The sequence below is a fragment of the Strix uralensis genome, chromosome 14 (genome assembly GCF_047716275.1).
Source record: "Strix uralensis isolate ZFMK-TIS-50842 chromosome 14, bStrUra1, whole genome shotgun sequence".
Lineage (NCBI taxonomy): Eukaryota > Metazoa > Chordata > Aves > Strigiformes > Strigidae > Strix > Strix uralensis.
Window position 1 is genome coordinate 14,271,716 of NC_133985.1, and position 13,386 is coordinate 14,285,101.

The 13,386-nt window shown below is 64.5% G+C and overlaps 1 protein-coding gene across 1 annotated transcript; it reads right to left on the reverse strand.

Moving 5' to 3' along the window:
- Positions 1-131: 131 nt before the first annotated feature.
- On the reverse strand, positions 132-10,703 carry CDHR2 (cadherin related family member 2). Its single transcript, XM_074883456.1, has 33 exons — positions 10,546-10,703; positions 10,287-10,365; positions 9,756-9,814; positions 9,283-9,348; positions 9,054-9,193; positions 8,731-8,784; positions 8,399-8,488; positions 7,695-7,784; positions 7,244-7,366; positions 7,023-7,166; positions 6,804-6,879; positions 6,494-6,600; positions 6,185-6,415; positions 5,938-6,093; positions 5,575-5,742; positions 5,243-5,304; positions 4,909-5,149; positions 4,567-4,803; positions 4,219-4,288; positions 3,517-4,131; positions 3,186-3,257; positions 2,850-2,899; positions 2,585-2,736; positions 2,271-2,373; positions 2,102-2,190; positions 1,807-1,881; positions 1,610-1,687; positions 1,464-1,524; positions 1,236-1,360; positions 972-1,085; positions 726-803; positions 566-626; positions 132-356 (listed from the first exon to the last, which is right to left on the reverse strand). The coding sequence occupies exons 3-33, from the start codon at positions 9,799-9,801 to the stop codon at positions 237-239; spliced, it is 3,894 nt and encodes a 1,297-aa protein (XP_074739557.1). The 5' UTR covers positions 9,802-9,814; positions 10,287-10,365; positions 10,546-10,703; the 3' UTR covers positions 132-236.
- Positions 10,704-13,386: the final 2,683 nt, after the last annotated feature.

Here is a 13,386-nt window from a genome sequence, read left to right on the forward strand (position 1 = left end):
CCAGGCCAAGCCCTTTGGTGGCACTCACCTCCCCTCTGGCACCAGCCTGGACTAAAACCAGCACCTCATGCTGGGTGAGATGACCCCAAGCTGACTGAGCCCCCTGGGCAGGCAGGCTGATGGCCACAGGACACTGTGACCCCCATGGGACAGGTTTATTGTCAACCTCTGAACTCAACATCAGCAAAGCAGCTGCCCGAGTCCCGCTCCGGCCCCGCTGCACCCCGTGCGCCTGCTCACAAGTCTGTGGTGGTGAAGGTGGTGTTGATGTACACTGTTTTGTTGGGTTCCTTCATGTTCAGGGCGGCCACCAGCACCTCCTCATTGTTGGAGTCTGTGAGCTGCATGTCGTCCTGCTGCAGGAGGAGAGTGTGGTCAGAGGGGATGGGGACAGAGATAGGGAACAGGGACACTCCTGTCCTTCCCGGGAGCTGGGGGCTGTCAGGGGATGGAGAGGAAGGGACGTGAGGGGTCCAGGAGCCTGGGGACCACAGCAGAGAGGAGGGGACGTGGGGTGTGGTGGCAGGACTCCCTACTGGGCACTAGCAGCTCTTTGCACACTCACCTTGGCCTTGAGGTTGTTGTCCCAGGGTGCGTTTACTGTGTTTTCATCCAGGGAATTCATGCTGTGGAGAGTGGGGGGGTAGAAGGGGGCTCAGGCACTGACAGAGTGGGGACGCAGGGTGACAGCCCCATGGCCTTCGGGACCTGCCCACAGGGCTCACCTGGCCACGGAGATGGAGTCCTCGTGGAAGCCCAGGTCGTGGGAGGGAGTGAGCGAGAGGTTCAGCATGGGGTTGGCCCTGGCCAGGGATGGGTGGCAGGTGAGCAACTGTCCCGTGGGGCTGCAGGGTCAGCCCAGGGCAGCCGTGTCCCCCAGGCAGGAGGGGTGTGACAGCGAGCCCCACAGCCCTGGGGTGTGGGGACATGCCTGGGCTCTCCCCTCCTGCCACAGGGAGCCCCCCACTCACCCCTCTGCATTGTACTGGTTAGTCCCAGGGATGCCAGCTCCCTGCTGTGCCATGGCAGGGCTGAACGTCGTGGCCACCTTCAGAGCCTTCATTGCACTCAGCTTCCTCTTGTAGCTGCAACACCCAGGGATGGGGCGGGTGAGAGGGGCAGGGGGGAGCTGGCTGTGGGATGGGGTGGGCAGGAGTGGGATGGAGGGTAAGGATGGGTCTGGTGGTGCTGGTGAGGATGGGGGTGGTGGGGGGAGGCAGGAGGGGGTGCGGTACCTCTTGGTGGTAAGAACCAAGACCAGGGTCATGATGAGGATGAAGACAAGCAGGAACGCCGCCAGCCCTGCGATGATGCCGATCAGCTCTGTCTCCTTCGTGGGCTTTGCCACCTCCCCGGGGCCCTGGTACAGAGCAGGGGTGAGGGCACAGCCCTGGCCGGCAGAATTCCCCCAGCCCCACATGGGGCTGGTGGCCTCTCACAGCCCCTTGCCCGGCCCCACTCACGATGACGGCCAGGCCCAGGTTCACCAGCTCAGCCAGGACCAGCGGGTTGGACTGTATGAGCCTGCCAAGGAAAGTGGAGGGGTGAGCGGCTGGGCCAGTCTGGGCACGTGGCAGTGCCCGTGCGTGGCCACCGCCCCGGCACGCACACGCTCAGCTGGTTGACATCCAGGGCAGTGCCATTGCTGTAGACAAAGTACGCCTCCATCACCGACTTGGCTTTCACCCTGTGGGATCAGAGAGATGGGGTGAGCAGGGTACAGGGCATGGTGTCCTGCCCCAGGGTGACCCCCTTCCAATGCCACTGCAATGTCCCCTTCCCCACCACCTGCGTGGCCCCACTCACCGGGAAGCACGGGTGTCCTCCATGCTCCGGATGGCCGCCACGTAGACCCCTGCCTTGGTCGCGGTGGTCAGGGCCCTAGGAACAGGAGGGAGGGAGGCTGGGCTGGGTGTGCTGCCGCTCTGCACGGGAAGCAGCTGGACCCCCTGCAGCCCCTGGCTCCAGTGGGGACCTGCCTGCCTCTGTCCCCTTCATGGTCTGTGAAGCTGGGAGACACGGTTGGTGGGTCCTGGCCTGCATGCTCGTGTCCCTCACTGCACAGCCATGCACCCCCCCTCCCCAGCCCAGCACCCCTTACGCTTTGATGCTTTCAGAGTTACTCTGGACTTCATCCACCGCTGTGACAAATTGGAGGCGAACGCGGTAGCTCTGATCAACTGCAAAGATCTGCATGGGGAGAGCAGGGGTGGGTGGGGCTAGGCAGGGCACAGGGTGTCCCCGGATGGGGGCACAGGAGTGACACTCACGTTCAGCACGGTCTGTGCTGTGTGCACTGGTGCCTCGCCGTCCCGAGCCTCCACCGTCACCTGGTACTCGCCCTTCAGCGAGCCATCGAGGTTGCTGGCCACCCTGTGAGGACGGGGACATCAGCAATGCCATGGGACATCCCCAGGAGCGCATCACCATCCCCCAAGCTTCACCCTGCCTGCATGCCCAGGACAGGACCCCAGGATGGCTTTGACCCTTGCCAGCCTGTGCTGGCCCTGCCTGCAACTCTGCCTTGCAGCAGGCAGGAGCTGAGCCACGTTCCCCCAGCCCTGGCCCAAACCCATGGCCTCACTGGATGCTCCCGATGTAGCTGTTCTGCTCAGGCGTTGTCACCACCTTGAAGAGATTCTCAAAGGGCCGGCTGACCCCGTTGTCCTCCACAAGCACCACACTGATGATGAAGAAGGTGATGATTCCCTTTAGCCCTGAGTCAGCATCCGTGGCCTGCAGGGACAAAGCGTGGCAGAGCGTGGATGGGAACAGGCACTGCCTGCCCACGGCGGGGACGGGAGAGCCTGGCTCCTCAGGCTGACAGATGCATGCACACAGCTCCTCACCTTCACGGTAGCCACTTGCAGGTCCACAGGAGAGATTTCGGGGACAACCACTGCCGGGGACAGACAGACAGACAACACGGTAATGCTGATGTGCAGCCAGACTTGCTGCAGACCTCATAGCCGCACAGCCCTGGGGCTCAGCAGAGCTCCAAGCATCCCCCTGCTTGCCCTCGGCCCCACAGCCTTCATGGAAAGCATCGAGTAACCCCAGCCTGGTCCCTGCACCTCTCACAGCCCTGCCCTGGCTGGGGGAAGGTCCCCACCGCCGGGGAGCATGGCAGAGCACGTGTGGGTGCAGAGAGCAGCCCACAGGATGCACCAGGCCTGGCTGCTCACCAAAGGTCTCTGAGATGGGCAGAAAGACGGGCATGTTGTCGTTCACATCGGTGATGAGGATCCTCAGGGTTTCTACAAATGCCCCAAAAGCAGAGCTCTGGTCACCAACAGAGCAGCCCTGCAGCATCCTCCTCTGTTTCCCCTGGGAGTCCTGTCCTCCCAGCACGCTCAGGTCCCTGTGGCAGGGACCAAAAGAGCTGGGGACACCCTCCCTCTATCACCAAACCACCTGGCTCCTGTCCTGCTCCCCACAGCTCCTCCTGGGAGGTGGGAGAGGCAGGTCCCACCTCCCCCTGTGCCCGGTGGAAGGAGCAGGGAGTGGGTGCCATACCATTCTGGCTGTAGCGGTTGCCCTTCTCGGTGTACAGGTCTTCAGCCCGCAGCGTGAGCACCACCCTGTCACACAGCTCGTAGTCAATGTCCGAGCTGTTCACCAGCACTGAGCCATTGGGTGCCAGCACGAACCAGTCCCAGCACACCTCCCCGGCGCTGCTCGCCCCCTTGAAGCAGGCGACCGCCAGCTCCTCAAAGACCAGCGAGTGGTTGGTGTCTGGGTCGGAAGCAGCCAGCGTGCGGACCAGACCCTGCTGTGTGCCATTCTCGCTCACATGCATGTCCTGCAGTGAATCGGGCAGGATGGTGGGGGGCTCATCATTGATGTCTAGGATGTGGACCACCACCGAGACATTGGCAGTGTCCCCCACATTGTCTGCGGCCGTGTTCTCCGCCAGCACCACCAAGGAGAAGAACTTCTGCTGCAGGCTGTCATAGTCCAGGGACATGTCGGGGTCCATGGACAGCTGACCACTGTAGTACCCTGTCCCCAGGTAGGATGAGCGGATCAAGAAGTTGCTGGAGCCACTGCCCCTCTGAAGTAGGAAGGAAATGCGGGAATTGATCTCTGTCCGGTCGGCATCTGTGGCCTCCACCTCACCCACAAAGGACCCTGCAGGTGGAGACAGACACTCAGTAGCCAGTGGGTAGTGACTCCAGGACACCGCTGGTCCCACGAGCCTGACCACGCAACATCTACCTGGAGAGTCTTCAAAGACTGAGAACTCATAGGACTGGTTGAGGAACATGGGTGCATTGTCGTTCACATCCTGCAGGAGACAAAGCCCATGGTTGGAGTTGCTCCAGAAAATGGGGTGCCCCACAGCAGGCTAGGGACAGGAGCATGGACACCTGCCTGCCCGCAGGCAGGAGAAACAGAAGCCCTCTCCTGCCTGCCTGCATCAACTATTCCCTCTGCCCCCACAGAGAGCCTGGGGACGCGGTGCCCCTGCCACGGCCAGGGATGCCATGTCCCCTCCCTGCCCATCCATCCCAGCTCCAAGTCCTGGATGGCCCCAGCATGTCCCTGCTGGTGCCCAGGGCTCACCCCCACAGTGATGGTGACGTTCACCAAGGTGCTGAGCTGTGGCACGCCGTGGTCGTACACCTCCACCGTCACCACCATCTGCCCCCGCTCATCTTCCAAGGCCTCACGGTCCAGCGGCTCCTTGCTGCGCACCTCACCTGTGGCTACGTTGATGGTGAAGTTGTCGCTGAACGGTCCTGGCAAGATCTTGAAGCCCAATTTGCTGTTGCGGTTGCCAGGCTCATCGTTGTCGATGGCCTGAAAAGGTCAGGGGTTGGAATGGTGTTGTCTGGCACCTCGGGGACAGTCCCTGCTCCTCTCCAACAGCCTCCCGTCATCCCCTCTGCCTCTGTCAGTGCATACCTGGATCTGTGTTCTGATGTTCTGCCCCTCTTCCACTGAGATGAAGTAGGAGCCAGTGATGATGGGTGCCATGTCGTTGTCATCCAGCACGGTGATCTCCAGCACCGTGGTGCCCACCAGGTTGCCCCCATCCTTGGCCTGGAGGTTGGCATAGTAGATGGAGCGAGTCTCCCGGTCCAGTAAGCTCCCATTCTGCACCAGCACTGCCCCGGTCGTGGCGTTCACCGTGAAGATTTTACGGCTACGGCACACACAGAGCAGTCACCAGGGCTCAGGCCTGGAGCCCCCTCGCCAGGACAATGTCCCGGTTGTGGCTGACTGCACCCCTACGTACATGCTCTCCGGGAGCAGCTGGTAGGTGATCTGTCCCAGGGCACCGCTGTCTGGATCGTAGGCCTAAAAGACAGGAGGAAGCATCTGGTCAACCTGCTTCAGCCCCCAGAGCAGTGATGAGTCTGGGGCACCAGCCACTGGCAGTGAGCACCCCAAGACCATGGCCATGATGGGGATGTGGTCCCACACCCTGTGTGCCCGCTGGCACCACCTCCTTCCTGTGTGCATGGAGAGACCAGTGCCCTCAACGTGAGCTGCACTAGCAGTGCCAGGCATGGCCAGCACCCTGCTTGGGGGACATCAGCTGTGCCCGCCCCCTGCCCAGCGCCTGACCGTGATGTTTGAGGAGATGATGGTGCCAGCAGGGCTGTTCTCCATCACACTCAGGTTGTAGGTGCTCCGGGGGAACTCAGGGATGTGGTCGTTACTGTCAATGAGGTCAATGGTCACGGTGGCCGTGGAGCAGCAGTCTGTGGGGTTCCCCATGTCATTAGCAATGATCTGCAGCACAGAGAAGAGACACTGTCTCACATGGGTCCCCAAACATGAGAAAGAGACCTGTCACACTCCAGCTCAGCTCCCCTGCACCAAACAAGCTGCCAGGGCAGAGCCATGTTCTGCTTTGGCTTTTGAACCCTGCAGGAGAAGGGCTGTGTCCCCCCTGTCCCCACAGCGAGGCAGCCCTATGGATCCCACCTGCACCACCATGACATGGCTTATCTCGTAGTCCACAGCAGATGGGTTTTGCACCAGGAGCTGGACCTCCCCTGTGCCCACAATCTCTGGGGGGGAGACAGTGAAGGCGGTGGCATTCGGACCCTGCAGGTACAGCTCGTAATTGCTGTTGATGCTCTGCTGGGGAGAGACATGCAGGAGTGAGGGTGGGTGGTGCAGCCAGGACAGACACCTGCACCCTGGCCCAGTGCCCTGGACGGGCTCCCACCTTATCTGGGTCGTGGGCAACGATGTTGAGGTTGGACACAGGCAGTCTGGAGGAGGAGTGCTCTATGATGCTGCCCCTGAAGTTGTTCTGGGCACCAGTGGAGAAGTTGCAGCTGGGGAGGGAGCAGTGGTAGAACTTGGGCTTGTTGTCGTTGACATCGGTTACCACGACTTTTACCAGGGTGCTGGCCTGGGCCACCTTGTTGTGGATATCCAGGTTCTTCTCACGTGCCTGGGCAGGAGGAGAGAGTGGGTTGGAGGGCCCAGGGAGAGGAAGAGAATGGAGTTCCCTTTGATGCCTCCTACTCACTGTGACTTCCAGCAGCACCTCCTCGCTTGGCAGCTGCTCACGGTCCAGGGGCCCGCTCACAGTGATGATACCCATCATGGCATTGATAGCAAAGGGGACGCTGGCATCTAGGGCGAGGGGAAAGCAGGAATCAATTGCAGCCACTGGGAAATGTGAGCCTGGCCCTCTCTCTGCCAGCGCGGCAGGCTGGCAGCACCTGGGAGCCCAGAACCAGTCCCTGTGGTGCCCCTTGCTGTCTGATCATTCCCCCTGCCTATCCCACCCTGCCACTGCTCACCCCCTGCCCATCCTGCCCTGCCCCATCACTCACTGGTGATGTTGTAGAAGATTTTGTCATTCACCCCTGTGTCTCTGTCCATGGCGGTGACGGTCAACACAGTGGTGCCCTGTGGGGACATGGCCATCACGGCAGGGACCTGTGATGTCTCCAGCTGCCCCCATGCCTGGTGACCCAGAAACCCCAGGCCATCAGAGCTCCCAGGGAGGGCCAGGGGTAGGAACATGCCACTGGGGCAGGTGGGCTCCTTACCAAGGCGCAGTTCTCAGGCACGGAGCCAGAGTAGGGCTCACTGAGGAACCGTGGGTCCAGGTTGGGCTGGTCCTCGATGGTCAGGGACAGGTAGGTTGAGGTCTCATGGAAGGTCAACACGTTGTGCAGCATCCCCCCGCCGTCCTGGGGAGCAGAGTGCCCATTAGTCCCATGGCACCCCTACCTGGCAGCCCTGCACACCCAGCTTGGCTCGCCCCCACCTTGGCGAGGATCTTGATCTGGTAGAAGGTGTTCTTGGCATAGTCCAGTGAGCCATTGAGCACCACATTCCCGTTGGCCAGGATGTAGAAGAGCCAATGATTCTCCGTGTTGTCTGGGATCACCTGAGCAGGGGACATCACCCTGTGTCACCAAGGCAGAGGTGCCCCCATAGAGATGGGAGCTCAACCCCCATCCTTCTGCCAGGCTTGGCCCACGGGCCATGGGGAACCCCTACCACCTGGCTTGTCCCCAGCTTGCAACCGTTCAGCACCTTGCACCCACTGCCCAGCGGGTGCAGAGCCAGCCCTCCTGACCCAACACCTACCCCTGCTCTCCCAGAGCCATGGGGCTGCCCCTGGCCAGGTACCCCAGCACATTCTGTGCCACGGGGGTGGCTCAGGGGTGGGTTTCAGGTATGGCATGCCCCACTCTGCAATGCACTGTGCTCACCTCCTCGATGCTGTAGGTGACTTTGGAGGCGTTCCCGGTGTCACTGTCGTTGGCAAACACGGTGAAGATGACACTGCCGATTTTTGTGGTCTGGGCACACGGGGAGGGGGTGGTGGCATCACCCGGAAGAGCAGGGGTGGTGGTGCTGGGCCCGGCCCCTGCCACCTCTGCTCTGGGGTGCTCTAGCCCCGCAGGGCTCCAGGGGCTGCCCAGTGCCATGGGCCAAGCAGGGATGAGCTGCTGCCCTTGTTTACGCTGAGCAGAGGCTGGATCCCTCCTGACACCCTCCCCAGGGCTCCCTGGGGGCAGAGACCGCACCCCAGCTCTGGGGCTGCTCAAAGAGGGTCGAGCTCAGCCCCACACCCCATCTGCACCCTGATCCGGCCTCACCCTGGCCTGGGCTGAGGGGCAGCTCGGGCACTCCCTGATCAGAAACTCACGGCAGGGGCAGAGTCCCAGCCATGCCCCAGTGCCTCAGACTGGCAGAGAGGCACCCGCCGGGAACTGCCCCAGCACAGAGCGCTCCCGAGTCAGTCGGCTGCACCATCGCCCCACGCCCAGACACACCGTCACTGCACACCCAGGTGTGCGGTCACTCTGTTCCCAGCACACTGTTTTCCTGCTGCTGGCACACCCATACCACAGGAGCCACCCAGCACCCCTGTCCTGCTGTCTGGGGGAGCCGGGGAGGCCCAGGGAGATACCTCAGGGATGGAGGCTTTATAGGTCAGGTTCTGGAAGACTGGGGCGTTGTCATTACGGTCCTCCACGATGATCGTGAGTTTTCTGGAGACCTATCGGGTGTCAGGGAGGGTGCAGGATGGGTGTGGGGGATGGTGCCTGGCAGAGCTGGGTGCAGTTTCAGCACCCCGTGCCCGCCCTGGCTCTGAAGCCAGCCAGCACCACCCACCCCTGGGCAAAGTCCACCTCCAGCCCCCTTCCCCACCAAGCCTCATCCACGGCCCCACTGAGACCCTGCTCCCCTCCCTGTCCCCGTCACCCGCTGCAGGCACCCAGCCCGTGCCCTGGCACTCACTGCATCGTTCATCCCATCGAACACTCCGACGGTGATGGTGAGCCTGGCCTGGAGCTGGGGGGACACAAAGCAGGGGTGGGTCTGGGCCAGGCAGAGCTCGATCCTTGGATGGCTGAGCCCCAACACCCTCCCAGCCGCCAGCCCTGCGGGGGATGGTTCTCCCAGACGACTCTCCCACCCGGAGCTGGGCTTCGGGACCAGGGAGTGACCCCCAGTACCGCCATGAGCAGCTCTCCCACCGGACTCACAGCTCTGCCCTCCATCCCCGTCACCCCAGACCCCCCAGCTCGGGCAGGGACATCTGTCGTGGTCTCTGCCCTCACCTCGCGGTCCAGGGAGTTCCTCAGCGTCACGTTGCCCGTCTGGGCATTGACAGAGAAGTAGAAGGCCTCTGGCCCGCTGATGCTGTAGGTGAGCGGGTCCCCGTCTATGTCAATAGCCTTCAGCTGGAAAGCATACTGGCCTGGGGGCACAGGCAGTGTCAGCCTCTGCCCGAGGACCCCCGCCCGCTCCTCCTGCACCCCGGGGCCTCCCCGAGACTGTCCCACTCACCCAACTCCAGGTCCTCAGGCACATAGACGATGGTCATGTTGAAGAAGGGGGCTGTGTTGCCTGAAACTACAAGGACGAGCTGTGCTGAGCACCACTTCTGTACTGGGCTCTGCCTGCACCCTGCACCCCTAGCAGCACCCACCAAGCTCCAGCCCCAGCTCCCGGCCATGGATTGGGTCTCCAGAGGAGGCAGGGGAACCCACCACCCCCCCCCACATCCCACCTCCAGCCCACGCTTGTCCTCCAGCTGCAGCACCCGTGCTGGCTGCTATCCCCACCGCCCAGCCCCCTGCCTGCTCTGCCTTGCCCCAGGGCAGCAAGGTTGCCGTTGGGTCTCCATGGTGCCAGCAGAGTGGGCAGCTGTTTTGGGGGTTCCAGCTGCCCTCAGGGAATTTGGAATGAGTGTTGGGGGGGCTGAAAGCACATCCAATGCCTCCTGCCCACTCTTGCCAGCTGCGGAGCAAAGTCCTCACCTGTCACCAGGAGGAAGGGGAGCAGCAGCAACGAGTGCCATGCCATCCTGCCAGCGAGCCTGTGGGCACACACCAGAGAACAAGCACCTGGGGCTGACGGCTGCCTACTCCCACCAGCCACCCCAAATCCCTCCTGGGAAACAGCCACCGGGGCAGGAGGGACTTTGGTGGGGACAGTCCCCTCTTGTTGAGCCAGGCTGGTGAGTAAGAACCAGGCTCCATTCTACACCCCTGGGCACAGGCTTCTGGGGGACATGACATGGGGGGACAGGATTGGCCTCCAAGTGCTGGAGACCATGGGGGTGCTTGGGGACCCCAGGAGCCTCTCCTGGGTATGGCTCCATCGCTTGGTTCAACGGAGCCACCTCAAGCAGCACTTGGAGCCCAAGAGCAATCCGTGACACCACCATGGTGTCCCCCTCCTTGTGCCACAGCCTGTGGGCAGCCCCACAGCCGACAGACATCCCCGCCTCCCCCCACGATGGACCACAACGCCCATGGGGGGCTGTGGCAGGGGCCGACATCCCTTACCTGTGGCTGCGTCACTGGGGATGCTGCCAGGCGGGCTGGTCTGCGCTCACACCCTGACACCGCCAGAGACCTTTGCCTCCTGCAGTAAACAAGTCCATCAATTATTAACTGTAATTAAGGGGTGAGGAATCCCTCTCTCATCTTCCTTATTCCTTGTTCTCAGCTCCCAGTTTCCACCCAGTCCAGCCCCACAGTCCCCAAACCCAGCCCCCCAGGTTCCCACACCGGGTGCCATCCCCCAAGATTCAGCCACCCCAACCTGCAGCCATGGGACTGAGGCCCCCAGGAGGGATGCAGTGCCTGTGGGAATGCAGAGGGATCCTGAAACACCCCACAGGACCGGAGAGGGGATGGGGAAATGCCCCACATCCCCTGGGCTGGGGACACCGGGGTCCCACCAGGACAGGGGGAGGGCACCAACCCAGTGTTGTGGCTACTGGGGCAGGTTCCTGGGGCCCTCTGCACCCCCCTGCCACCCACTCCCCTCCACGGGAGCTCAGCCCAGCCTTCCTGACCTACTTTGGTCCCGCTGGGGACAAGGGCAGATTGTGCAGCTCCGCTCAGGCAGAAGAGGGCTGGGAGGTGGTGGTGGTGGGGGGTCTGCCAGTCCTGGCCTGTGGAACCCCTGCGTCTGTGGCCCTGGGCCCCTTCACCCCTATTCCCTGGGGAACCCGTGTGGTGTGGATGTCTGGGAAGCTCTGGGGTCCCCCCGAAGATACCCACCCTGCTCCGAGGTCCCCATCTCACCCCACACCTGGGTCAGGGAGCCTGCAGAGAAGGGGCTACAGAGGACTCAGCAGACCCTCCAAGTCTGGTCCAGGATCCCCCCAGCCCCTGCGAAGGCTGCCCTGAGACACCCCCACAGACACCCCATGGGCTGCCTGGGGTACCCTTGGAGCCCCCAGGGCTGGCCCAGGATGAACCCCCTGAGCCCCCGGGGGCTGGTGCTGGACACCCCTCTGTAAACTGCCCCTGGCTGTCCCGGGACACCCTCACGCCTCCCGAGGGCTGGCCCGGGACATCTTCCCCAGCACACCCCCGGGCCAGCGTTGTTGTGCCCTGCCACTCGGAGCACTACGGTCGCGGCGCCCCGCCGGGCGGTTTTGTGCGGCGCCGCTCTTGGGCGCAATACGGCGGGAGAGGGACGGGCGCGCCCATCGTGGCGGCGCGGGGGGCGGCGCGGCTCGGCCGGTTCCATCGGGGCGGCGGGCGCGGGGGCGCCATGAGGCGGGGCTGAGGCCGGGCCGAGGCCGGAGCGGGAGCGGCACCGGGACGGACACCGAGCCCGGTGGGCCCGGCCGCCGCGCCATGCGAGCGGGCTGAGCGTCGGGCAGGGCCGGGGCAGGCACCGAGCGGCCCGCGAGCGCCGGGGGGGGCGCGCCTCCGGTAGGTAAAGGGGCGCGGCGGCGGCCGCGGGCCCGGGCTACGCGGGGCAGGGCCGGTGCACCGGGAGGAGGTGGCGGGCAGGGCCCGGGGCTTGGGGAAGGAGGTGGGTAGGGCCAGTGCAAGGGGGGCAGGGCGGGCAGGCCCCGGTGCAGCGGGGAGGGCGGCAGGCAGACCCCGTGCAGGGCGCGGGCAGGGCCCGGTGCGAGGGGGGTGGGTGCACGGTCCGGCGAAGCCCGGTGCGACGGGCGAAGCAGCGAGCGGGGCCCGGTGCGCGGCGGGGGGGCGGCCGGGCCGGGCCAGGCCCGGTGCGCGGTGCTTGGAGGGGGCGGATGGCCGGGGCAGGCGGGGGCCTGGCGCATCGGGGCCGAGCGCAGGGCCCGGTGCGCGGGGGTGGTGTCTGCGTGGGGCACCGGGGCTCGGGGGAGGTGACCGTAAAGGTCAGCAGGGCCCGGTGCACCGGCAGCCGCACGCCGGTGGGAGGAGCCCCCGGTTCTCGGGGAGACACGCGGGGAGGGGGGGGGTGGCGTGTCCGCGGCAGAGGCTGCCTGGGGCACCGGGGAGGGCGGCGGAACCGGAGTCCTGCCGCCCCTCGGGCCTCGCCGGCAGAGTGGGGGCTGCCCCGAGCCTGCCCCGGCCGCAGCCCCTTCTCGGGGGGCTCCCGCGTCCCCGGGCCGGGTGTGAGACGGTGGCTCCTGCCGAGGCTGGTTCTGTGTCCCCGACTCGCTGGACACCCCGGGGCGCTCCGTCCGCCGCTGCTGGAGCCCCCGGGCCCCGCTGCCTGACCTGGGGTCGGTGAGCGGGGCCCGGCCGGGGACGAGCCCCGGGCGTGTGAGAGGGGATGGGAGGGGAAGTGGCGAAACTCTGTGGAAAGTTTTAAGTGGAGAAGAGGTAGGAAACAAGCCCCAAATGATGGGGCAGTGGCGGTGGCACCCGGGGCCGTGGGACAGGTCGTGCCACCGACCCTGCGGTGCGTGCTGGCCATGCCAGCTGCGTGCGGGGCCCGTGGCAGCCCACGGAGGACGTGTGGGACCGGGCTGTGGGCAGCTGGGGTGTGCGCCAGGGCTTGTTTCCTGGGCAGGAGCTGAGCCCTGCGGGCAGCCTGCGGCCAGGCAGGTGCTGTCCCTCTGTGCGGGGACAGCCCCTCGACCCACGAGCATGGCTTGGTTGGCACCTCGGCCCTGTGCTCCGGCACTGCTGGCCGTACGTGTCTGCCGGTCTGGAGCGTGTCCCCGTGCTGGCCTCCTCACTGTCCCGTGTCACCGCCTTGCCCTGTCCCTCTGCCACCTGCACCCATTTCTGCTCTGCTGCCGGCTCCAACTCCCCAGGGACCCCGAGTGCCCCCGTGTCCTGGGGAGATGCGCAGGGCAGAGCCCGGGGGGACAGGTCGGTCCCCGAGGCCAGGAGCCCCGGGAGGAGGAGCAGGTGCCGGCCTCGCCGGCTGTCGGAGGGGAGCAGGCTGCGTCTGATGTCACTGCGGTGCATGGTGGGTAATTATGCACGTTGCAATGAAAATAATAAGGCCGGCTCCATAGCGGTGTCTAAAAATACAGCTAATGCGGAGTGCCTGCCGGGTGCCTTTGTTTGTCACCTTTGGGTGTTTGCTTTGAGGCCGGGCGGGTGGCGGGAGCCACGCTCTGCGGTGTCATGCCCCTCGGGTGGTGGGTTTGGTTTAGCAGGTGAACTGCGGCCCCTCCGTGCCCCCCCGCACCCCTCC

Excerpts from the sequence above, each read along its gene's own strand:
- CDHR2 (XM_074883456.1), bottom strand. The coding sequence starts at position 9,801 with ATGGCATGGCACTCGTTGCTGCTGCTCCCCTTCCTCCTGGTGACAG. Across the intron at positions 9,194-9,282 it reads GCCTGAGGACCTGGAGTTGG|GCCAGTATGCTTTCCAGCTG; the intron begins GTGAGTGGGACA and ends CTGTGCCCCCAG. Across the intron at positions 627-725 it reads GACTCCATCTCCGTGGCCAG|CATGAATTCCCTGGATGAAA; the intron begins GTGAGCCCTGTG and ends CACTCTCCACAG.